At 43.9% G+C, this 26,013-nt stretch overlaps 2 protein-coding genes across 2 annotated transcripts in view; both read right to left on the bottom strand.

The window, feature by feature from the left end:
- LOC120998324 (aspartic and glutamic acid-rich protein-like) overlaps positions 1-26,013 on the bottom strand; it is a 2,513,920-nt gene that overhangs the window by 2,329,358 nt on the left and 158,549 nt on the right. The window lies entirely within an intron of this gene.
- LOC120998331 (gastrula zinc finger protein XlCGF26.1-like) lies at positions 10,548-25,845 on the bottom strand. The gene is made up of 2 exons (XM_040428991.1): positions 25,818-25,845; positions 10,548-12,249 (listed from the first exon to the last, which is right to left on the bottom strand). The coding sequence occupies exon 2, from the start codon at positions 12,215-12,217 to the stop codon at positions 10,586-10,588; it is 1,632 nt and encodes a 543-aa protein (XP_040284925.1). The 5' UTR covers positions 12,218-12,249; positions 25,818-25,845; the 3' UTR covers positions 10,548-10,585.

The raw sequence follows: 26,013 nt of genomic DNA, 5'->3' as shown, positions 1-26,013 counted from the left end.
AGGGATGCAGCACTCTTAAAATTGCAAAGCTTCTGAAGCGTGATCATCGAACAATCAAGCGTTTCATTCAAAATAGTCAACAGGGTCGCAAGAAGCGTGTGGAAAAACCAAGGCGCAAAATAACTGCCCATGAACTGAGAAAAGTCAAGCGTGCAGCTGCCAAGATGCCACTTGCCACCAGTTTGGCCATATTTCAGAGCTGCAACATTACTGGAGTGCCCAAAAGCACAAGGTGTGCAATACTCAGAGACATGGCCAAGGTAAGAAAGGCTGAAAGACGACCACCACTGAACAAGACACACAAGCTGAAACGTCAAGACTAGGCCAAGAAATATCTCAAGACTGATTTTTCTAAGGTTTTATGGACTGATGAAATGAGAGTGAGTCTTGATGGGCCAGATGGATGGGCCCGTGGCTGGATTGGTAAAGGGCAGAGAGCTCCAGTCCGACTCAGACACCAGCAAGGTGGAGGTGGAGTACTGGTTTTGGCTGGTATCATCACAGATGAGCTTGAGGGGTCTTTTCGGGTTGAGGATGGAGTCAAGCTCAACTCCCAGTCCTACTGCCAGTTTCTGGAAGACACCTTCTTCAAGCAGTGGTACAGGAAGAAGTCTGCATCCTTCAAGAAAAACATGATTTTCATGCAGGACAATGCTCCATCACACGCGTCCAAGTACTCCACAGCGTGGCTGGCAAGAAAGGGTATAAAAGAAGAAAATCTAATGACATGGCCTCCTTGTTCACCTGATCTGAACCCCATTGAGAACCTGTGGTCCATCATCAAATGTGAGATTTACAAGGAGGGAAAACAGTACACCTCTCTGAACAGTGTCTGGGAGGCTGTGGTTGCTGCTGCACGCAATGTTGATGGTGAACAGATCAAAACACTGACAGAATCCATGGATGGCAGACTTTTGAGTGTCCTTGCAAAGAAAGGTGGCTATATTGGTCACTGATTTGTTTTTGTTTTGTTTTTGAATGTCAGAAATGTATATTTGTGAATGTTGAGATGTTATATTGGTTTCACTGGTAAAAATAAATAATTGAAATGGGTATATATTTGTTTTTTGTTAAGTTGCCTAATAATTATGCACAGTAATAGTCACTTGCACACACAGATATCCCCCTAAAATAGCTAAAACTAAAAACAAACTAAAAACTACTTCCAAAAATATTCAGCTTTGATATTAATGAGTTTTTTGGGTTCATTGAGAACATGGTTGTTGTTCAATAATAAAATTAATCCTCAAAAATACAACTTGCCTAATAATTCTGCACTCCCTGTAGAGGCTGGGTCACATGCTGCACTGGCCAATCACAGCCATGCCAATAGTAGGCAAGGCTGTGATGGCCTCTTGGGGCAAGTAGTATGACGCTTGTTGATTGGCTGCTTTGCAGACTTTCAAAAAGCGCCAAGAAAGCACCGAACCCGAACCCGAACCCGGACATTTACGAAAATGTTCGGGTTCGGGTCCGTGTCACGGACACCCCAAAATTCGGTACGAACCCGAACTATACAGTTCGGGTTCGCTCATCCCTACTCACGTCACAAGTTAACTTTCAAATATTACCGAAAGTAAAACAATTAGCACGTGTACAGTTATTTGATAATACCACAGCGGATTACGAAATATAGGATAACAACGCTAAACGCTATGTTTCAATACATTTCCAGTGCAGGAAAATACATCTATGCCTTATACTATACAAATTTCGAGCTCTACTAAAAGATTGTCAAATTTAAGTTAAACTGTATAGTATTGGGTCACAGGCTGTCTCGCAAATTATAAATAAAGAGATAATAAAATAAATTTTTTACAAATTTGCTAACCAATTTTGTATACACAAAACACTGAAAAACAAATATAAAGCAATAGTCATAAAATGATACATAAAAAATGCATGATAAAAAACTACTTAGATTTAAGGATGATCTGCCGCGGGGTAGTGTGTAAACTGGACAAGTATCTTGTGAGTCTGAAATAGATTACTGCTGGTTGATCTGGGCTGATAATAGACAGAGACGCCACTGCCTCCTATTTCTGTACGTTGTTTATCTGCTCAATAAACTTTTTAAAATGCTGCGTTTTTGTTTGTGCTCAATTTGTATACTGACATTAAGGGGTATGGTGAACTGCTCTCTAGACATGTCCAGGCATGCATTATTCAGATTTGGGAGGGGGCGAAGGGGGACCTGTCAAGAAGACGAAAGGGGCGTGTTGACAAGTGGGGTTTTGGCAGCTGGGGGCGGAGTCTAAATGAAGGGGGTGGCACCTGTCACTTTTGATGACTAATATGTACGCTTCACTACTGATGTCATAAAGGCAACCTTTGGAATCAGTGGAGGCGATTGACTCCATCTTGAATCTCCTGTACATTATAGATCTGTTCAAAGGTTTTAAATTTATTATTGTGCAGAAGCCGTTGTCTGTTTTTTTTATTTACTAGAAAGAGGCCGGAGTATAAACCTTTTCCCTTTTCGGAGTGTGGTACCTCTATGACTATACGCGATTTAATAAACCTTGAACTCCCTGCCAAATTTTTTCCCGTATACCCCTGTTGTGGGTGGAAACTGAGAATCTTTCTGGAGGCATTGAAGAAAATTCTATTCTGTATCCCTGGGCTATGATGTTTAATGCCCATGGATTTGACGTAACCTGATTTCACAGGTTTAGAAAATTCTTCAATCTGCCTCCCACTCTGGCGACATTGTCTGTTGTTCTGTTTATTTTGGGGATTAAGGATGAATTCTCTACCCCTTCCGCCTTTTGGGTAGCTCCAGCGGCCCAATTTACCCTTACCCCTGTAGGGGCTAGATTGTGAAGGGAATTGACGAAAGGGCCTCTTTTTTTATTTTTTTTACCTCCGGAAACCCTTTCTTTTTATCACCCGCTTTCTCCAGTATCTTATCCAATACTGGACCAAAAACGAACTCCCCCGAGAAGGCAATCGAACATAGTTTAGACTTGGAGTCTTTATCCCCCGATCATGCTTTCATCCATAAAGCCCTTCTGGATGCATTGGAAAGGCCTGCATCTTTCGTAGTAAAATGTACAGATTCTGCCGAGGCATCGGCCAGAAAAGCAATTGCTGATTTTAATGGCGGTAGGGAATTTATGATATCCTCCCTTGGAGTTTTGTTCTTTAGGTGTTCCTGTAAGTCAGATAACCAGAAGTACATAGCTCTTGCCACAGATGTAGCCGCGATGTTGTATTTTACCCAACAGCTGCCTCCCAGGCTTGAATAAAGGATCCGCTTTGCGTTCCATTGGATCGCTTAATTGTGACGAATCCTCAAAGGGTAAGGCCATCTTTTTTACTACCTTTGCCACCTGAATATCAATTTTCGGTATCTCATAATTTTTTTTCCATTCAGCTTGATCAAAAACGAATCTATTCCTGAATTCTCTGGACACCCCTAGTCTTTTCTCCGGTTCAATACACTCATCTATTATCTCTTTGATATTCTCATTAATGGGGAATACGTAAACCCTCGAACATTTTATCCTGAACCGTACGCGGCTTGGGAGTATCCTCTATGCCCATAGTGGATCTAACTGCTTTCAGTAAATATTCCATTTCATCCGAGGAAAATAAGTACTTTTTATCGTCCTCTACAATTTCACCCTCTGAGAGAAGTTCTTCCTCAAGCACTCGTCTAGAGGTAGCCTCATCAATGTCCTCAGTATCATAGGAGGATTGAATGGATAGTCTCGGGTTTTTTGGCAGGCAGGAGAAGAGTACTAGGAGTAGTAAGAGATGCTAGGGAGGACGTAATCTCATCCTGAATAAAAGATTTCATCTCGGAAAGGATAGATGGTTGCTCCTTTTTTAAGACGTCAGAAAGCATCCCTTGCACAACTTCTTTTTATAGTTATCAGGCAGTCTCCTGGCACAGGTAGCGCAACCAATTATAAGTTTGAGTAATATGTTATTAAACATAAGGATAACATACTCCCCTTTGGGAAACTCATGGTAGGAGCAGCCGGAGAGGGGTCCGAAACCTCCTGACGGGAAGTTGTAGTCTCGGGATTTGTCATAGTGGCGGTGATGACCAGCCTTATGCTGCATGAGCGCCACTTTTTTAAAACGCTTCCTGGCCACTGAATTCATCCACAAGCACTTCCCTGTGCAATGCGCCCTGGTTCCGCCGTAAGATCAAAGGGACCCCACGTGAATCCAGCGTCAGCGGTCTGCTTCCGATATGCAGTGGAAGGAAGACCGTGATCTAAGACGGAGCGCGGGTCCCAGCATAAGCTAGGGCAAGCATCCACGTTGTCTAGCCATAGCCCTTGCCGCGGGAAGGCAGCAGGAGATGAAGGTAAAATCTTCCTGATCTTCACCTCCCAACAGGGAGGACTCTCTCTGCGTGCTTACCCCGTAGGGGCAGGAAAACACTGAGGGGGAGAAGGGGTGGGGGCAATTTAAACGCTCTCTGTGTATTCCTGCCCCTACAGAGGTCAAGGGTCATCCCTCATTGTGGCCATGGTGGTGGATGAAATGGAAAAATTATTTTCAGTTTCGCTAATATATTCATGGAAGCATTTGAGACACGGCATTTATTTTGTGTGGGTGGCTTCGCTATGTGGACGATGTGTTCATGCTGTGGAGGGGTGATCAATCTTCCCTTCTACAGTTTGTTACCCATTTAAACGAGTGCCATAATTCCATCAAACTTACACTGTTATGATGAAAATGTTATTCATTTCTTGGATGTTGAATTACGGCACGTAGAGGGAGGATTTGAGACCACACTAGTCACAAAGACCACAGATCAAAATAACCTGCTGCTTCATTCCAGCCACCACGTCCCTCACATTTTTTCTAGTATCCCTAGGAGCCAGTTCACACGGGCCAGAAGGATATCTAGTACTGGCAAATAATACGAAAAAATATCGCTTATTGATGGGAAATAAATTCACACAGAGGGGTTATAATAAGGAAGAGGTCACTGAAATTGGAATAGAGGTTGGTAAAAAAAACAAGACAGGACATCAGACAGGTTAAAAAGAGGGAGAAGCAAAAGAAACAATTTGTGTAATCTTTCCAAATATGTTCGACATTCTAAACTAATAAAAAAGGTTATTCTGAAATATTGGTAGATATTAAAACATGATCAAAAATATGGGAGAATGTTTGTTGATAAACCCCTTTTTGCCTCTCTGAATAACATACTAATTAGTGACATACGCCCTAAAAAAATTGAAAGACAGAGTTTCCCTGAAACTCAGAGACGGGGACGTTCTGTGGGAACTGTAGTGCTATAATAAAAGGTGACGCTGTAGTGCACCCCACACAGGGAGACAGGATACAAATTAAAGATTTTGCAACGTGCGAGACATGTAATGTCATATACTGCTTGAAATGCCCATGTGGTAAGATATACACTGCTCAAAAAAATAAAGGGAACACAAAAATAACACATCCTAGATCTGAATTAATTAAATATTCTTCTAAAATACTTTGTTCTTTACATAGTTGAATATGCTGACAACAAAATCACACAAAAAAAAAAAAAAGGAAATCTAATTTTTCAACCCATGGAGGTCTGGATTTGGAGTCACACTCAAAATCAAAGTGGAAAAACACACTACAGGCTGATCCAACTTTGATGTAATGTCCTTAAAACAAGTCAAAATGAGGCTCAGTAGAGTGTGTGGCCTCCACGTGCCTGTATGACCTCCCTACAACGCCTGTGCATGCTCCTGATGAGGTGGCGGACGGTCTCCTGAGGGATCTCCTCCCAGACCTGGACTACAGCATCTGCCAACTCCTGGACAGTCTGTGGTGCAATGTGACGTTGGTGGATAGAGCGAGACATGATGTCCCAGATGTGCTCAATTGGATTCAGGTCTGGGGAACGGGCGGGCCAGTCCATAGCATCAATGCCTTCTTCTTGCAGGAACTGCTGACACACTTCAGCCCCATGAGGTCTAGCATTGTCTTGCATTAGGAGGAACCCAGGGCCAACCGCACCAGCATATGGTCTCACAAGGGGTCTGAGGACCTCATCTCGGTACCTAATGGCAGTCAGGCTACCTCTGGCGAGCACATGGAGGGCTGTGCGGCCCTCCAAAGAAATGCCACCCCACACCATTACTGACCCAATGCCAAACCGGTCATGCTGGAGGATGTTGCAGGCAGCAGAACGTTCTCCACGGCGTTTCCAGACTCTGTCACGTCTGTCACATGTGCTCAGTGTGAACCTGCTTTCATCTGTGAAGAGCACAGGGCGCCAGTGGCGAATTTGCCAATCTTGGTGTTCTCTGGCAAATGCCAAACGTCCTGCACGGTGTTGGGCTGTAAGCACAACCCCCACCTGTGGACGTCGGGCCCTCATATCACCCTCATGGAGTCTGTTTCTGACCGTTTGAGCAGACACATGCACATTTGTGGCCTGCTGGAGGTCATTTTGCAGGGCTCTGGCAGTGCTCCTCCTGTTCTTCCTTGCACAAAGGCGGAGGTAGCGGTCCTGCTGCTGGGTTGTTGCCCTCCTATGGCCTCCTCCACGTCTCCTGATGTACTGGCCTGTCTCCTGGTAGCGCCTCCATGCTCTGGACACTACGCTGACAGACACAGCAAACCTTCTTGCCACAGCTCGCATTGATGTGCCATCCTGGATAAGCTGCACTACCTTAGCCACTTGTGTGGGTTGTAGACTCCGTCTCCTGCTACCACTAGAGTGAAAGCACCGCCAGCATTCAAAAGTGACCAAAACATCAGCCAGGAAGCATAGGAACTGAGAAGTGGTCTGTGTTCACCACCTGCAGAACCACTCCTTTATTGGGGGTGTCTTGCTAATTGCCTATAATTTCCACCTGTTGTCTATCCCATTTGCACAACAGCATGTGAAATTGATTGTCACTCAGTGTTGCTTCCTAAGTGGACAGTTTGATTTCACAGAAGTGTGATTGACTTGGAGTTACATTGTGTTGTTTAAGTGTTCCCTTTATTTTTTTGAGCAGTGTATGTTGGGCAAACATCTCGGTCTATAAGGATCAGAATCAATGAGCATATATCCAGCATTAGGAAGGAACTCATGTAGTATATATTGGAGGCGTGGTGATCTCCATGCAGTCATGCACACCTGACCAGTTAGTCTGTCCTGGAGGCTGGTTTTAAAGTCAGTATAAAACTGAGTCTGCTTATATAGCACCTACCAGTGGCCATTTGGCTCCAGGAGAAGTACACTGCTCAAAAAAATAAAGGGAACAGTTAAACAACACAATGTAACTCCAAGTCAATCACACTTCTGTGAAATCAAACTGTCCACTTAGGAAGCAACACTGAGTGACAATCAATTTCACATGCTGTTGTGAAAATGGGATAGACAACAGGTCGAAATTATAGGCAATTAGCAAGACACCCCCAATAAAGGAGTGGTTCTGCAGGTGGTGACCACAGACCACTTCTCAGTTCCTATCCTTCCTGGCTGATGTTTTGGTCACTTTTGAATGCTGGCGGTGCTTTCACTCTAGTGGTAGCATGAGACGGAGTCTACAACCCACACAAGTGGCTCAGGTAGTGCAGCTTATCCAGGATGGCACATCAATGCGAGCTGTGGCAAGAAGGTTTGCTTTGTCTGTCAGCGTAGTGTCCAGAGCATGGAGGCGCTACCAGGAGACAGGCCAGTACATCAGGAGACATGGAGGAGGCCATAGGAGGGCAACAACCCAGCAGCAGGACCGCTACCTCCGCCTTTGTGCAAGGAGGAACAGGAGGAGCACTGCCAGAGCCTTGCAAAATGACCTCCAGCAGGCCACAAATGTGCATGTGTCTGCTCAAACGGTCAGAAACAGACTCCATGAGGGTGATATGAGTGCCCGACGTCCACAGGAGGGGGTTGTGCTTACAGCCCAATACCGTGCAGGACGTTTGGCATTTGCCAGAGAACACCAAGATTGGCAAATTCGCCACTGGCGCCGTGTGCTCTTCACAGATGAAAGCAGGTTCACACTGAGCACATGTGACAGACGTGACAGAGTCTGGAGACGCCGTGGAGAACGTTCTGCTGCCTGCAACATCCTCCAGCATGACCGATTTGGCATTGGGTCAGTAATGGTGTGGGGTGGCATTTCTTTGGAGGGCCGCACAGCCCTCCATGTGCTCGCCAGAGGTAGCCTGATTGCCATTAGGTACCGAGATGAAATCCTCCGACCCCTTGTGAGACCATATGCTGGTGCGGTTGGCCCTGGGTTCCTCCTAATGCAAGACAATGCTAGACCTCATGTGGCTGGAGTGTGTCAGCAGTTCCTGCAAGACGAAGGCATTGATGCTATGGACTGGCCCGCCCGTTCCCCAGACCTGAATCCAATTGAGCACATCTGGGACATCATGTCTCGCTCTATCTACCAACGTCACGTTGCACCACAGACTGTCCAGGAGTTGGCAGATGCTTTAGTCCAGGTCTGGGAGGAGATCCCTCAGGAGACCGTCCGCCACATCATCAGGAGCATGCACAGGCGTTGTAGGGAGGTCATACAGCAAAGTGGAGGCCGCACACACTACTGAGCCTATTTTGACTTGTTTTAAGGACATTACATCAAAGTTGGATCAGCCTGTAGTGTGTTTTTCCACTTTAATTTTGAGTGTGACTCCAAATCCAGAGCTCCATGGGTTAAAAAATTTGATTTCCATTTTAAATTTTTGTGTGATTTTGTTGTCAGCACACTCAACTATGTAAAGAACAAAGTATTTCAGAAGAATATTTAATTAATTCAGATTTAGGATGTGTTATTTTTGTGTTCCCTTAATTTTTTTGAGCAGTGTATATGGTGGGCTCAGCATGCATGTTGGTACTTGCATCCCTGGATCCGATGAAAGATGTAATGGCACCGGACGGGGCTAAAAGCAGAGTGTGCTTGGTGTGCATGCTGTACCTGCATTCCATGGACTTTGTGTGGCTGTCATAGCCCATAACAGGTAGGAACTAGTGTTAGGGACCACTCCATAGAGGCGACCTTGACGTGGTGAGTGGCTTATTACGCTTTGGCCAAAATGTACACCAATGCCTCATCCAGCATAGAGGCAGGGCAGAATGCTGGTTGCAGAGTGCTATTGCATTTGTATTTTGCGTTTGTATATGTATTTCGCCATAGCGATGTGCACCTGCATACAGGGTTGTGCTGACTGAATCACCCACATTTTTTCTTTGTAGTATATATTGGAGGCGTGGCGATCTCCATGTAGTCATGCACACCTGACCAGTTAGTCTGTCCTGGAGGCTGGTTTTAAAGTCAGTATAAAACTGAGTCTGCTTATATAGCACCTACCAGTGGCCATTTGGCTCCAGGAGAAGTATATGGTGGGCTCAGCATGCATGTTGGTACTTGCATCCCTGGATCCGATGAAGGCTGGAATGGCACCGGACGGGGTTAAAAGCAGAGTGTGCATGCTGTACCTGCATTCCCTGGACTTTGTGTGGCTGTCATGGCCCATAACAGGTAGGAACTAGTGTTAGGGACCACTCCATAGAGGCGACCTTGACGTGGTGAGTGGCTTATTACGCTTTGGCCAAAATGTACACCAATGCATCATACAGCATAGAGGCAGGGCATAATGCTGGTTGCAGAGTGCTATTGCATTTGTATTTTGAGTTTCTATAATAAAAGGTGACGCTGTAGTGCACCCCACACAGAGAGACAGGATAAAAATTAAAGATTTTGCAACGCGCGAGACATGTAATGTCATATACTGCTTGAAATGCCCATGTGGTAAGATATATGTTGGGCAAACATTTCGGTCTATAAGGATCAGAATCAATGAGCATACGTCCAGCATTAGGAAGGAACTCAGAAGGCAGAGTAAGATGGAAACAGTGGAGGTGAAAAAACAAGATGAAACTACGGTCGCTCGACATTTTTATGGTGTCAGAGCTCAGGTGGCAGGTTCTGGAGGTGGTAAAAAGTGGAGTCCATGGGGTGGATAACAGTAGGAGATTGTTACAAAGGGACACATTTTGGATAGTGAAACTCCAGTCTTTAATACCTAAAGGGTTAAATGAAATTTGTAGCTTTAGTGCATTTATATGATTGATCACTTTCATGTGTTAGGGTTATTTATGGCTATGCAGCTTGTATAAAACTGTATAAAACTTGTATAAAACTATATGGTTTGCATATATTTATCAGCTGTTGGCACTATAAAAATACCACCTCCACCTGCACGCATGAGTAAGGAGGCGTGTTCTCCCGAAACGTCGCGTGGATGGGAGGAGGTGTGAACGATGTCTGTCTCAGCGTCCCTCATGATGTACCACCATTTTATATTGGAATGAAGTAAAAAGAAATAAAACAAACAAAAAGGTTTTGTACCAGCTACTTGTGAATAGGAGTTCTGTTGCTCACTCACATAGAATATTGGCACAATGAGATAAAATGAACACACATGTCTGCAAGTATGAAAGACTAATTTCTTTATAAAACATTATTCTTAAACAAAACATCAACATGTCTTCTCTAATGTGTGGATTCTCTTATGTTGATTAAAATTTGATTTTGGGACAAAGCATTTCCCACATTATGAACATGAATATGGCTTCTCTCCTGTGTGAATTATTTTATGTTCATCAAGTTTTGATTTAGTTTTAAAGCATTTCCCACATTCTGAACATGAATGCCTTCTCTCCTGTGTGAATTCTTTTATGTTTATCAAGGTGTGATTTATGGATAAAGCATTTACCACACTCTGAACATGAATACGGCTTCTCTCCTGTGTGAATTCTTTTATGTTTATCAAGGTGTGATTTCTGGATAAAGCATTTACCACATTCTGAACATGAATATGGCTTCTCTCCTGTGTGAATTCTTTTATGTTCATCAAGTTTTGATTTAGTTTTAAAGCATTTCCCACATTCTGAACATGAATATGGCTTCTCTCCTGTGTGAATTTTCTTATGTAGATCAAGACTTGCTTTCTGGAAAAAGCATTTCCCACATTCTGAACATGAATATGGCTTCTCTCCTGTGTGAATTCTCTTATGTAGATCAAGGCTTTCTTTCCGAATAAAGCATTTCCCACATTCTGAACATGCATATGGCTTCTCTCCTGTGTGAATTTTCTTATGTAGATCAAGGCTTGCCTTATGGCTAAAGCATTTCCCACATTCTGAACATGAATACGGCTTCTCTCCTGTGTGAATTCTTTTATGTCCATCAAGTTGTGATTTCTGGATAAAGCATTTACCACACTCTGAACATGAATATGGCTTCTCTCCTGTGTGAATTTTCTTATGTAGATCAAGGCTTTCTTTCCGAGTAAAGCATTTCCTACATTCTGAACATGAATATGGCTTCTCTCCTGTGTGAATTTTCTTATGTAGATCAAGGCTTTGTTTCTGAGTAAAGCATTTCCCACACTCTGAACATGAATATGGCTTCTCTCCTGTGTGAATTTTCTTATGTAGATCAAGGCTCATTTTCTGGGAAAAGCATTTCCCACACTCTGAACATGAATAAGGCTTCTCTCCTGTGTGAATTCTCTTATGTGGATCAAGGCTTTGTTTCTGAGTAAAGCATTTCCCACATTCTGAACATGAATATGGCTTCTCTCCGATGTGAATTTTCTTATGTAGATCAAGGCTTGCTTTCTGGAAAAAGTATTTCCCACACTCTGAACATGAATATGGCTTCTCTCCTGTGTGGATTCTTTTATGTTCATCAAGTTTTGATTTCGTCTTAAAGCATTTCCCACATTCTGAACATGAATATGGCTTCTCTCCTATGTGAATGTTCTTGTGTAGATCAAGGCTTTGTTTCCGAGTAAAGCATTTCCCACATTCTGAACATGCATATGGCTTCTCTCCTGTGTGAATTCTTTGATGTTGTACAAGTGATGCTTTTTGGTTAAAGCATTTCCCACATTCTGAACATGAATGCGGTTTCTCTCCTGTAGAGCTACTTTTGTTTACAGAAAGCTCTGACTTATATCTGAAATGTTTTTCACGTTCCCCACAATGAAACCTTTTACCCCGTTTCTGCCCTATATTTGGGGTAATAATCTGTGATTGGTCAGGAGAAGATTCCTCATGTTTAGGATGATTATATGAAAGATTTGGACTTGGGTTAATAATCTGTGATTGGTCATTAGAAAGTTCCTCATTCTTGGGGGAATTATTTGATGCACTGTGAAGTTCTGGATGTACATTACAGGTAATTAAGTTTTCTCCTGAAGAGCGCTGCATGGTATCTTCATCTTCTTTACAATCTAGAGATAACATGATGTTTCCGTCAGGCTTCTCACAGGGATTTTCTGTTAAGATTAATAATAGATTTTATGATTTTTTGGTTAAAACAATTTGATAAATGTATCACATTTCAATGAGGCCGAATTCACATACAGTTGCAAAAAAAAAAGAATGTGATGCCTTTGGAATGATATGGATTTCTGCACAAATTGGTCATAAAATGTGATCTGATCTTCATCTAAGTCACAACAATAGACAATCACAGTATGCTTAAACTAATAACACACAAAATTAAATGTTACCATGTTTTTATTGAACACACCATGTAAACATTCACAGTGCAGGTGGAAAAAGTATGTGATCCCTTGGATTAAATAACTGGTTGAACCTCCTTTGGCAGCAATAACTTCAAACAAACGTTTCCTGTAGTTGCAGATCAGACGTGCACAACGGTCAGGAGTAATTCTTGACCATTCCTCTTTACAGAACTGTTTCAGTTCGGCAATATTCTTGGGATGTCTGGTGTGAATCACTTTCTTGAGGTCATGCCACAGCATCTCAATAGGGTTGAGGTCAGGACTCTGACTGGGCCACTCCAGAAGGCGTATTTTCTTCTGTTTAAGCCATTCTGTTGTTGTTTTACTTCTATGCTTTGGATCTTTGTCCTGTTGCAACACCCATCTTCTGTTGAGCTTCATGTAGTGGACAGATGGCCTTAAGTTCTCCTGCAAAATGTCTTGATAAACTTAGGAATTAATTTTTCCTTCTATGATAGCAATCTGTCCAGGCCCTGACGCAGCAAAGCAGCCCCAAACCATGATGCCCCCACCACAGTTGGGATGAGGTTTTGATGTTGGTGTGCTGTGCCTATTTTTCTCCCCATATGGTGTTGTGTGTTTCTTCCAAACAACTCAACTTTGGTTTCATCTTTCCACAGAATATTTTGCCAGTACTGCTGTGGAACATCCAGGTGCTCTTGTGCAAACTGTAAACGTGCAGCAATGTTTTTTTTTTTTTGGACAGCAGTGGCTTCCTCTGTGGTATCCTTCCATGAAATCCATTCTTGTTTAGTGTTTTACGTATTGTAGATTTGCTAACAGGGATGTTGACCTCATTGAGCAGTCTGCGCTGTGCTCTTGCAGTCATCTTTACAGGACGGCCACTCCTAGGGAGAGTAGCAGCAGTGCTGAACTTTCTCCATTTAGACAATTTGTCTTACCGTGGACTGATGAACAGCAAGGCTTTTGGAGATACTTTTATAACCCTTTCCAGCTTTATGCAAGTCAACAATTCTTAATCGTAGGTCTTCTGAGAGCTCTTTTGTGCGAGGCATCATTCTCATCAGGCAATGTTTCTTGTGAAAAGCAAACCCAGAACTGGTGTTTTTTTTTTATAGGGCAGGGCAGCTGTAACCAACACCTCCAATCTCATCTCATTGATTGAACTCCAGTGGGCTGACACCTCACTCCAATTAGCTCTTGGAGATGTCATTAGTCTAGGGGTTCACATACTTTTTCCACCTGCATTGTGAATATTTACATGGTGTGTTCAATAAAAACATGGTAAAATGTAACTCTTTGTGTGTTATTAGTTTAAGCAGACTGTGATTGTCCATTGTTGGGACTTAGATGAAGATCAAATCACATTTTATGACCAATTTGTGCAGAAATCCTTATCATTCCAAAGGGTTCACATACTTTTTCTTGCAACTGTATATACAGACATATCCATCTATGTTACGTGCACATGTATCTATGATGCTGTGAGTTGATGTCAGCTGAACCTGTGGTCGTGACACATTTGCATAATACAGATGGATAATATGTCAGTAATAATCTCATGTGAATCTGGCCTTAGGCTGGAGAGACACATACAATATAAAATACAATTTTTTGTGCCAGTCAGAAGTGGATCCATCAGGAATGTGAGGAATACACCTTTTCCTTTCTCTGCTATGTATTTAAGGCTGACTCTCGAACGTCTCCTGAGTTTCTGCAGTTTGCATATTGAGGATCTGCTTGCAGATTTAGTCTACATCAATGGAGCGAATTTGTGCAAGGAAATTGTGACAGGAGGAAGGAGGTCACTTTTTTCTTGCTACAGTGTGCGGATAAATCATCTACTAGATGATCGATCAGCCTGGAGTATGACACAGAATGCGTTCCGAAGTCAGGGTGCAAAAAAGCTAATCAGAACATAAGCTAACATGTTTCAGTGACGTCCCAGATTCTGGTCTGCCCTCAGTGACGACCCCCCCCCCCCCACAATCCTGGGACATTAATCCTTTAATGTTCTGGCAATTTTCCATTTTAGTTTTTTACTCCCAGCTTTCCCAAAGCCATAACTTTTTTATTTATCCATTCACATAGCCGTATGCGAGATTTTTTGTTGCAGTTGTTGTACTTTTTACAATTCTGCTGTGCGAGGGCTCATGTTGGGGCATGTATGCATTGGAGTCTAGTACAATTACACTGTGCTCCTATGGGTCTGACTGCTACCTCGGATCTTAAGCAGAGTTTGGATTCAAGTTTTAAAGTCGTTTTCCACTTCAAATTCCGCAGTTATTCCATGAACTCTTGCGAGACTTCTCCTCATCTGAGGCCATACATTTTAATGCTGTAAGGAGACAGATCTCCATACAGCATTAATCCGAAGTTTTGAGGGAAGCGACTTCGGTTCTAGGATCCGCAGCTTTCGCTCATCACCATTAGCAATAGTGGGATGTTATCCGTCATTCCATCCTTCTGGATATCTAGATTTCAGTACGCCTCTCGTTCAGTCATCTTCTCTTCTAAATCCCCCCTCCCCCACCCCCCGCATCATTTAACTTTTTCAGTTCCCATACATCTAACCATCTGTGTTGTAGGACATGTTCTATTTTTTTTGCAGGGCCACGGAACGGACATACGGAAGTGGACACACATGGTGTGCTGTCCGCATCTGTTACAGCCCCACTGAAGTGAATGGGTCCGCATCCGACCCACAAAAACTGCTGAACAGATGCAGACCAAAAGTATGTTTTGTGCATGAGCCCTTTAACCCTTTTCCAACCAGCGCCATAATAGTACGGCGTGGGGCGGGTCTTTAAAGATGACGCCTGCTAATGAGAGGAGCGGGCGCCATAGCTGCGGGTGCCCGTCTGTTTCTTATAGCAGACACTCGCGGCTAATATCCGAAACCGGCATTTAACCCCTCAGATGCCGTGGTAAATCCTGACCACAGCATCTGAGCGCGTAAAATACTGGAAGCGCGCGTCTGCCGGTGATGCTCCTGCTCCACCCTGCAGCGATCGGAGAAGCCGAGCATGCGTGCAGCAGCCCCCGTCTTTGTGAATGACAGGAGGCGGCTGCACAGTCTTTCCTGTGGAGCTCTAACCTGTAATAGGGCTCCATAGGAAACAAGCAATTTTCTCATAGACTCCAAGGCTAGTGCACTGGGGTCTATGAGAACAGCAATCTAATGACTGCTGGTTATAGTTCCCTATGGGAACTATAAAAAAGTGCAAAAAAAACACAAAAAATAAAAAACACAACAAAACACCCTTTTCTCAAAATCAAAATCAAAACTAAACAAATGAAAAAAATTACACATCATGGGGGTCGCCATGTGCGAAACCGCCCATAGTATAAAAATATGTTCCCCATACGGCAAACAGCAAAACAGAAAAAAGCGCCAAAATGGCCGATTCACCATTTCTGGTCGCTTTATTTTCTACAAAAAAAGGAAATAAAAAGTGATCAAAAAGTCATACACCCCCCAGAAAGGCATCAATTAAAAGTTCAGTTCACCCCGCAAAACATGAGCCCCCCATACAGCTCCGTAGACATAGTTACAAAAAAGTTATAGGGGGTCAAAATATAGAGACAAAAAAATAAAACTGATTTTATCCCACTTTTTTTTATTATTTTATCACCATCAAAACACAAGAAAAACGATACATATAAGGTATCGCCGGATTCGTACTGACCTGTAGAATAATATTAACTGGTCAGTTTTATCGCACATCGAACGTTGTAAATAAAACACCCATTTTTTTACATTTGACCCCTTTTGGAAGTTGCTCAGTGCACGCGCCTTCCCTTCATACAGCTGATCTGCGAGGGTGCCAAGCGTCGGGCCACCGCTGATCTGATATTTATAGTAAAAGCGTAGAGAACCCCTTTAATTCAAACCCCCCAACAAAAGCCTTAAATGCATCCCATGCTATTTATCTGGAGCGGAGGAAACATTAAACCTGAAAACCTCTTTAACCCAATGACCGACAATATGCCTTTTTATGGTGGCCTATTCAAAGGGCTACACGGGTCTCGCCGCGAACAGTCTGGGGGCTTGGTAGACTCCAAAACAATAGGGCACGATATTGAAAATAAAGAAACCCAAATTTGTTTTTCCCCCGTAACCCTGTAATAAAAAATAAAAAAAATAAAAGAAAATTAAGAATCGGCACGCAATACTAATCATCTTTCATAACTATTGTGCCCATCACACAGTCCTTGAAACGATACTTGATTGTGGATTGGATGGACTGCGTCCGGAATTTCCTTTCACGCCAGGTATGGATTTATCTCACTGAGGTTTCTCCTTGTTTACTGCAAAAGCTCTTTCTGAATTTGCATGTAAATCTGAGATTTTGTATTTTTCTGGGGCCGGGACTGAAGGTGGTAATCCTCCTTTACTATGCTTTTCATCTAACAACTGCCAAAATGTATTCACAAGCCTGGGGGAAAAAACGGCATTGTGAACTCACCTATAAAAATCTCTTTCTCGCTTTTTTTATTAGGGGACACAGGACCGTAGGTATAACTTGCTGCTGCCACTAGGAGGCGACACTAGGCTGAAAACTGTTAGCTCCTCCGCTGCCAGCTATACCTCCTCCAGTCTGGAGAGAGCATATCAGTTTGTGCTCCAGCAGTAGGAGAAGCAGAAGTAAACTGAAAACCAAACAAGAACTGCACACTGCCATAAGACCAAAGCAAAACAAGGTCCTAACTGGCAACCCATGAACCCATTTTTTTTACATTTGACCCCTTTTGGAATTTATTTCCGGCTTCCCACTACATCATATGCAATATTAAATGGTGGGGTTGGAAAGTACAACTTGTCCTGCAAAAAACAAGCCCAGATATGGCGATGTGAACAGACAAATAAACAAGTTATGGCTCTGGGAAGGCAGATGTAGAAAGGGTTAAAGGGCAGGTTGTGCAGCCCACGTACTGGACATTGCAGTAAGTACAAGTTATTGGACTAGGAATGTAGTGTCCTCTGTGCTGCAGGATTCTGCTTTCCGGTATTGAGATATGTCGTAGGATCTCAAAAGCAGAGGAAAACGCTTCAGTTCTGTCCCTTCGCTGTCAATGGGGACAAAACTAAACAGAACGGAGTCACCAGATTACATTCCGTCCCATTTGGCCAGACAGAAAACGCTGAATGCAGTGGTCATGGGATAATGTGTCGGAAAAAACGGATCCGGCACCATTGACTTACATTGTGTTTCATGCCGGATCAGACTTCTCAGACACAAAAGAAAACGAATCTGGCACCATTGACAAACTCTCCTCGGCCAGAAGGGGGCTATAACTATTACAGTGGCCTCTTCCTCTCTCTATCTTTTTGAGAACCCTCAGTAACATTTTTAGGGGGGGGAAGAAAGGCCTAGAAAAGGCCCTGTCTCCAAGATTGAGACAATGCGTCCACCGCTTTCGGATGTTCCCATGGAGATAGGGAATAGAAAACTTCTACCTCTCTGTTTGATCTGGTGGCAAAAAGATCTATCTCCGGAATCCCCAATAATGCTGTGACCTGGTTGAAAACCCTCTGCTCTAGGGACCACTCTCCCTGGCTTAGGTGGTGACAACTGAGAAAGTCTGCTTTCACATTGTCCGAGCCCTTGAGATGCACCGCAGAAAGAGAAGATAGAGAAGCCTCTGCCAGACTGAATATCTGATGGGTAAGGGACATGAGGCCCTGAGCTCTTGTACCTCCCTGCCGATTGATATAGGCTATGGCTGTTGTGTTGACCGAGTAGATCTCTACATTTCTGCCCCTGATAACTGGAAGACTCTGTTCCAGGGCTAACTTGATCTGGGATAAGGCTCTGCTGTCACAGCTCCCCTGCAACAGAAGGGACTCCACATGGGCTCCCCAACCGGATGGACTTGCATCTGTAGTCAAAGGAAGAACCGCTTCTCTGATCCACGGAACCCCTTTTTGAAGATTTTCTAAATTCATCCACCACCTCAAGGAGCTCAGAGTCCGAGGAGATAGAGATATCTCCGAGTCCAGCGAGAGTATACATCTGTCCCATTCCTGTAGAATCTGAAGTTGTAGAATCCTTGAATGATTTGGGGCCCATTCTACTGGAATCGGAGCCGTCATGAGGCCCAACACAGACATGGCCTCTCTTAGGGTGACAGACGGGTGTGAGTGAATGTGTTGGACCCTGGACTTAATTTGTAAGGCCTTCTGAAGGGGCAACCGACACTTCTGGGCTCTGGAGTCTACAATCATCCCTAGGAAGTTGCACCTCTGCCTTGGACATAAACTGGACTTTTCTAGATTTAGCTCTAATCCTAGCTTTTTTAGAACTTCCTTCAACCAGGCAATCTGCCTCTGAAGGGCCCGATACGATTGGGACACAAGAAGAAAGTCATCCAGGTAAAGTATGATGACTATTTTTCTCCCTCACATGGGCCATCATTTCTGAAACTATTTTCGTGAACACTCTCAGAGCCTGCGAAAGCCCAAGAGGTAAGGGGAAGGAGGTAAGCAACTGCTCCCTAGGGGTACCCCCTTTAATGCGGGCCTCTAACTCTCACATCCACACCTTTAGGGACCTAGCGACAGAGGTACCAGTAATAGCAGGTTTAAAGGCTGCTGCAGAGGCCTCTCAATTTTTCTTTAAGTAAATCGTTCCTTCCTCTGTTAAACATAAATGTCCGTTTGTTGAAGGTCTCCGCCCCCTGGGATAGGGCGCCAAAACTGGATGCTCCCGTAGCTAAGATGTCCAGGAAAAATTCTCTACCCTTTAAAGATATGGGTTCCCTTAAAGACCCAATGGACAGAAGGGCAGAGGAAAACTTCCTATCTGTGGTCTTCCATTCCCTGGCGATTACCGCCTGAATGTTCTTAGGTACATCAAACACCTTCCTATTTCTAGGATCCAGGCCCTCAAACATAGCACTGACTGCTGAGGTCATTGATCATCCAATCCCATAGTAGCTCTAACCGCCTTGACTAGGGAGTTAGTGTTCTCAGTATGAAACAGCGGTTTTCCTGCAGCCTCGTCCTCAGAAGAATCGTCCGATGACAAATAAACAAACAAACACTCTCCTTCTTCCTCCCAGATAGTATATCGCTGTCGCTGGAGGGGGGAATCTTTAGATGCAGCAGCAGAAGTACCGGGGCGACATTTCATCAATCCGCTAACCAACTCTGACCTCATCCCTGATCATCTGCTTAATACTGCTCATCAAGGATGGAGCTTCCTCCTCCATTAACTTGCTGACACATCCTTGACAAAGGGGTTTAGCCCATGCAGAGGGTAGCTTCTTTTTACAAACCGCACACCCCCTCTCTTTAGCTCTGGAGGTCTTCCTGGAAGACTCCTTAGACACCTAATCTGCTGGGGAATGACCCCTCTTACCCTACCGTGGTACCGATGTATTACTGGTGGTCTCAGAGCGCTGAACCTGCTCCATTCCTTACACAGCAAACTCAGCCGGAATGGGAAACGGACAGCTCTTTAGTCCGCATGGCAGTGAGCTGGCTGGGCATTTTGTCCTCGGCACGGGCTGCCGGCTCCCTCCCCTTCCGGTCAGCAGCGTCGGCTTCCTTCCACCGCCACACTCGGAAGTTCAGACACACACGGGCCGGCAGCCGAACATGCAGCCGAACAACGGCCGCAGACGTTCGCAAAAGACCCAGAGGTACAAACCCCCCAGGTCCAGGGAAGGGGACGGAAGGTGAGGGACAGACTCTGGAGCTCAAACTGAGCAGCGGCTCCTCATGGAGACTTAAGCCGCTCGGGGTAACCCTCCTCACTTGCATAAATTGCCGGGGGCCCCGCAGCTCTAACAGAGTATTGGTGATCCGATTCCTTCCTGCCTCTTAGGACAGGAAACTGAGCTGGAGGTGGAGGGGAGGTTCCCTCTTTTAAGGTGTTCTGGTTCCTGTTTCCTGTCCAGGGGAGGAGGTGGTCTCTCCAGGGGTGCTGTCATAGGCGAAAGAGAAAATCATTTTTTCAATTGGTCTTTAGTAAAAAATATTGAGCCGTTCTGCAACAAAGGGTTAACTGTTCTTCTAGCTGTGTGACTGGTACTTGTGCTGGTCATCTAATAATCCTGATCTCTAAATTACTAAGGCCTGTATTACACCAACAGATTATCTGACCAATATCTGTCCAAATGCAACATCTTTTAAGTGCAACTCTTTAAGTGCACATACTGAATTATACCAGAATGTAATATTATGGATATGGAATCCACTTTGTCATCACTGCCTACTGACCATCACCAATTCTCTCCTCTCCAGGTATGTCTACATTGAAGCTAACTGCTGCACCCAGCTTTCCACAGTCTGATATTGTCCACACCTCTCATCTTTCCTTCTCATTCCCTGATATGTCTACATTGAACTTCAATGTCTCTTTCTCTGCTGGATTTATTGAGTATTTGTTTACATTGACTATTTCACCCTCTATCTGGTCCTCCCTTGATTAGGCCAAATGTAGCCCCCTCCCCTCTTGGTCAAACCCGAGTGAACACCGAGTGGTATAAATCTAAGTCCTTAGGTCTTTCAGACCTTGGTCTTTCCAAATGCAACATCTTTTAAGTGCACATTCTGAATTATATTAGAATTGGACCAGAATTGGACCACAGGTAAATACAGAAATAGTTAATGCAAATAATATTTCAATTTTTCATCTTTTCCAAAACCTCCTGAAATCCCCTATATCTATTCATCCAGCAAGGAACTATTCTTCTCTCCCTCCATCTTACCTTCTCATCTGACACTTGCACAAACCTGTTTGCCAACATAAAACACTTCCTTCCCAAACACACACAGATACCTCCCCTGCCCTCTCTTATTCTCACCTACTAACACTTTCTCTGCTTCTCCTTATTGCTGGTGATATCTCTCCAAATCCTCACTATCACCTCCATGTCCCACTACAAATCTCCTTCTACAAATTCCTGCAACCGCTTAAACCTAATAACCATTCCTCTGACCCCTGCTCCTTTGGTTCCTCTTGCAGGAGCATTATGGAATGCACACTCAGTCTGTAACAAACTCTCCTACATTCATGATCTTTTCATCTGTCCAAAACTTTCCTTTCTTGTTCTCACAGAAACATGGCTGACACCCCTTACACCACCTCCCCTGCTGCACTCTCATATAGTGGATTTCATTTCACTCACACACCCCACCCCGGCTGCAAACATGGTTGATGAGTTGGTCTTCTCCTATCAGACACCTGCTCCTACAGTCCAACTCCACTGCCACCCTCCATTACACTCACTTCATTTGAAGTACACTATGTTCGCATCTACTCTCCCTCCAACCTCCAAGTAGCTGTCATTTACCACCCCCAGCCCAGCCACCATCTTTCTTTACCACTTTAACACCTGGCTACTACACTTTCTTTCTGCCGACATCCCCACTATCATCATGGGTGACTTCAACATCCCTATTGACACCTGCTACTCAGCCGCCTCTAAACTCCTATCACTCTCTTCCTCCTTCAGCCTATCACAGTGGTCTGCTCCCACCCACAGAGATGGTCACACTCTGGATGGTCACACTCTGGCCTCTGCTCCCTATCTAACCTTTCTAATTCGCCTCTCCCCCTATCTGACCACAACCTACTCACCCTTCTCTTCATTGGTCTCTTCTGCTGCTCCCCCGGTCCACACACTAGCACACCCCCGCAGGAACCTTAAACATCTCGACTTGCTTTCTGACTCTCTTCTGCCACTCTCTACCATATGTTCCCTCCAAGACCCAGATGCTGACACCACCCTGTACAACACCACAATAAGTACAGCTCTGGACACTGCTGCATCCCCCCCCCCCCACCCCCCCACACACACAACAAAACCCGAACAATCAACAGACAACCCTGGCACACCAACCTGACCAAAAAACTCAGACAAGCTTCCAGGGCTGCTGAGCGGCGATGGAAGAAATCCCATTGTAAGGATCATTTCACTGCATACAAGCAATCCCTCCTCATATTCAAATCCTCACTCGCTGATGCAAAACAGACGACTTCTCATCTATCATGTCTTCCTGGCCCACAGCCCTAAACAACTTTTTAACACTTAACTCCCTTCTCCGTCCCCCAGCGTCCCCACCCTCTCCTCTCAGCTGAGGACTTTGCCACATACTTCAAACAAAAGATAGTCAACATCAGAGAAAGCTTCAAAGCACAGTCCCCACAGACCCTCTACACAACTGCTCGGTCCTCTTCTCCCAAAACCCGCTTCTCCACCATTACAGAAGAAAAACTCTCCACTCTACATCTCACCACCTGTGCACTTGACTCAATCACATCCCACCTCATCCATAAACTCAGCACAGTGTTTATCCCAGCCCTAACTCATCTCTTCAACCTATCACTAACCTCTGTTTTTTCCCCCCTCTGGTTTTAAACATGCTACCAATAAACCCATTCTCAAAAAGCCTTCACTTGACCCATCTTCTTTGTCCAGTTATCGCCCCATATAACTTCTTCCGTATGCCTCAAAGCTACTTAAACAACACGTCCATTCTGAACTGTCCTCTCACCTTTCCTCCTGCTCCCTCTTTGATCGGCTACAATCTGGCTTCCGAAGCCACCACTAAACTGAGACTGCCCTCACCAAAGTCACCAATGACCTACTAACAGCCAAGACCAAAAAACATTACTCTCTCCTCCTTCTCCTTGACCTGTCCTCTGCCTTTGACACTGTCGACCACTCCCTTCTGTTACAAACTCTCTCATCTCTTGGCATCACTGACCTGGCCCTCTCCTGGATCACATCATACCTCACAGACCGGATGTTTAGCGTCTCCCACTCTCACACCACCTCCTCGTCTCATTCCCTCTCTGTTGGTGTCCCGCGAGGCTCTGTCCTAGGACCCCTGCCCTTCTCTATCTACACTTTTGGCCTGGGACATCTCAGAGTCCCATGGTTTTCAGTATCACTCTTATGCTGACGATACACAAATCTACTTCTCTGGTCCAGACATCACCACCTTACTATCCAGAATCCCACAATGCCTATCTTCCATATCCTCCTCCTCTCGCTTTCTAAAACTTGGATAAAACAGAATTCATCATCTTTCCCCCATCTTGATCAACCACCCCAACAGACCTATCTATCACGATCAATGGCTGCATACTATCTCCGGTTAACCAAGTCCGCTGCCTTGGAGTGACCTTGGATTCTGCCCTCTGCTTCCGACCACACATCCAAGACCTTTCCACCACCAGCTCAAAAACATCTCCCGAATCTGCTCTTTCCTCAACTTTGAATCTGCAAAAATGCTTATACCTGCCCTCATCATCTCCCGCCTAGACTACTGCAACATTCTCCTCTGTGGCCTTCCATCTAGCACTCTCGCACCCCTCCAATCTATCCTCAACTCTGCTGCCCGACTAATCCACTTCTCACCCTGCTACTCCTCTGCCTTATATAAATAAATAATAACCCCCCCTCCCCACCTGTAGACTCCAGCCTTTATCATTGTGCCCCCATCGGGTTCACAGAGGTAGGGGGCTCCCTACCCCACCGGACACTCCTCTGTGGTGGCAGCGTCCGATGGTTACCATGGCAACCGGACGCCTTCACAGGCTTCCGGCTTGCCATGGTATAAAAGCCTGATTAGCCTCCTGCCAAAGGCAGAAGCAGCCTGATCAGCCTGTGTGTAAAGTCACAATACACTACAGTACACTATATAGTGTACTGCAGTGTATTATAGAGGCATCAGACCCACCGAATCTTCAAAAACCAAGCGGGTCTGGGTAAAAAATAAAAAATGTCAAAAAATAAATAAAAATAAAAGAATTTCTTCTTATAACCGCACAATTATCACGGATTAAAAAATGTAAAAAATTAAATACACTACACGTTTGATATCACCGCGTCCGTAACAACCTGATCTATGATAGGGTCATGTTACTTTACACACACGATGAACTCCAAAAATAAAAACTATGATGAAATTGAAATTTTGCCCACCTCATCCAAAAAAAAAGTATTAAAAGTGATCTTAACAGTCTTATGTAAACCAAAATCATACCAGTCAAACCGTCACCTCATCCCGCAAAAAATTATCCCCTACATCAGACAATCGCCCAAAAAATAAAAAAAATATATGGCTCTCAGACTATGGAGACACTAAAACCTGTTTTTTTTTTTTGTTTATTTTTAATGCTATTATTGTATAAAACTTAAATAAATAAATAAAAGTATATATATTAGGTATCGCCGCATCCGTAAGAACTCTTAAAATATCACATGACCTAACCTCTAAATAAAAACAGTGCCAAAAAAAGCCACCTTACATCACAAAAATTACAACAGCAAGCGATCAAAAAGGCATATGCCCCCCCAAAATAGGAACCTATGAAACAGGCACCTCATCCCGCAAAATATGAGACCTTAACTAAGACAATCGGTCAAAACATAAAAAAGCTATGGCTCTCAGACAATGGAGACAGTAAAACATAATTTTTTAATTTACAAAATGACCCAAACATGATTGACAAAAATTAACTATTAGATGAGGTATCAATATCTATTATAAAAGTAGAGAAATTGAAATTTGGAAAATTGTGAATTTTTCTAAATTTTTGGTAAATTTGATATTTTTTTATGAATAAAAATTAAATTTTTTACTCAATTTTACCACTGTCATGAAGTACAATATGTGACGAGAAAATCTCAGAATGGCCTGGATAAGTAAAAGCGTTTTAAAGTTATTACCACAAAGTGAGATTTGCTAAAAATAGCCTGGCCCTTAAGATGAAAAAGAGTCATGAAGGGGTTAATAATAGGTAATATTTGTCCAATGAGACCAATATTTGGTGTGTATAACAAAAGATCTGTGTGTATAATAGGCCATCTGACCAATGAATGGTCAGAAAATCTGTCAGATAATCTGTTCTTATAATACAGGCCTTAGAGGTGATGGCACCTACCTGAGGTATAACAGCCATTACTACATGTCTCCAGCCTTTATAGTGTAGAAGTAATGTCATCTATAACACCCGGCATCTGATGACACCTACCTGAGGTATAACAGCCAATACTACATGTCTCCGGCCTTTATAGTGTAGAAGTAATGTCATCTATAACACCCGGCATCTGATGTCACCTACCTGAGGTATAACAGCCATTACTACATGTCTCCAGCCTTTATAGTGTAGAAGTAATGTCATCTATAACACCCGGCATCTGATGACACCTACCTGAGGTATAACAGCCATTACTACATGTCTCCAGTGCCTTTACTAGTATAAAACCATTAGCCTGCTATTTAAAGACTCAAAGCTGGGTCACTGCCCGGAGTGCTCCTTTACTGCAGCTCTAAGGAGGAGCCTCACCTAAAGAAACCTCCCAATTCCCTTCCTCCATTCATGATTCCATACCTGTGGTCACATGGACTGCAATGTCCTCCTCCACCTCACTCTTACACGGGGGATCGCCCATCATCCGCTCTTCTTCATCCTCCACTTTAATATCAGTCACATCTTCCCCCTGATTAGTAATCTGTAACAATTCAGGACAATACAGCAGACAGGTGGGAAATCTAACAGATCCACATAAGAGACCCCACCATCTATG

This window comes from Bufo bufo, chromosome 4 (assembly GCF_905171765.1).
Source record: "Bufo bufo chromosome 4, aBufBuf1.1, whole genome shotgun sequence".
Taxonomy (NCBI): domain Eukaryota; kingdom Metazoa; phylum Chordata; class Amphibia; order Anura; family Bufonidae; genus Bufo; species Bufo bufo.
The sequence above is the reverse complement of the archived record's forward strand: the minus strand, read 5'-3'. Positions and strand labels throughout refer to the sequence as shown.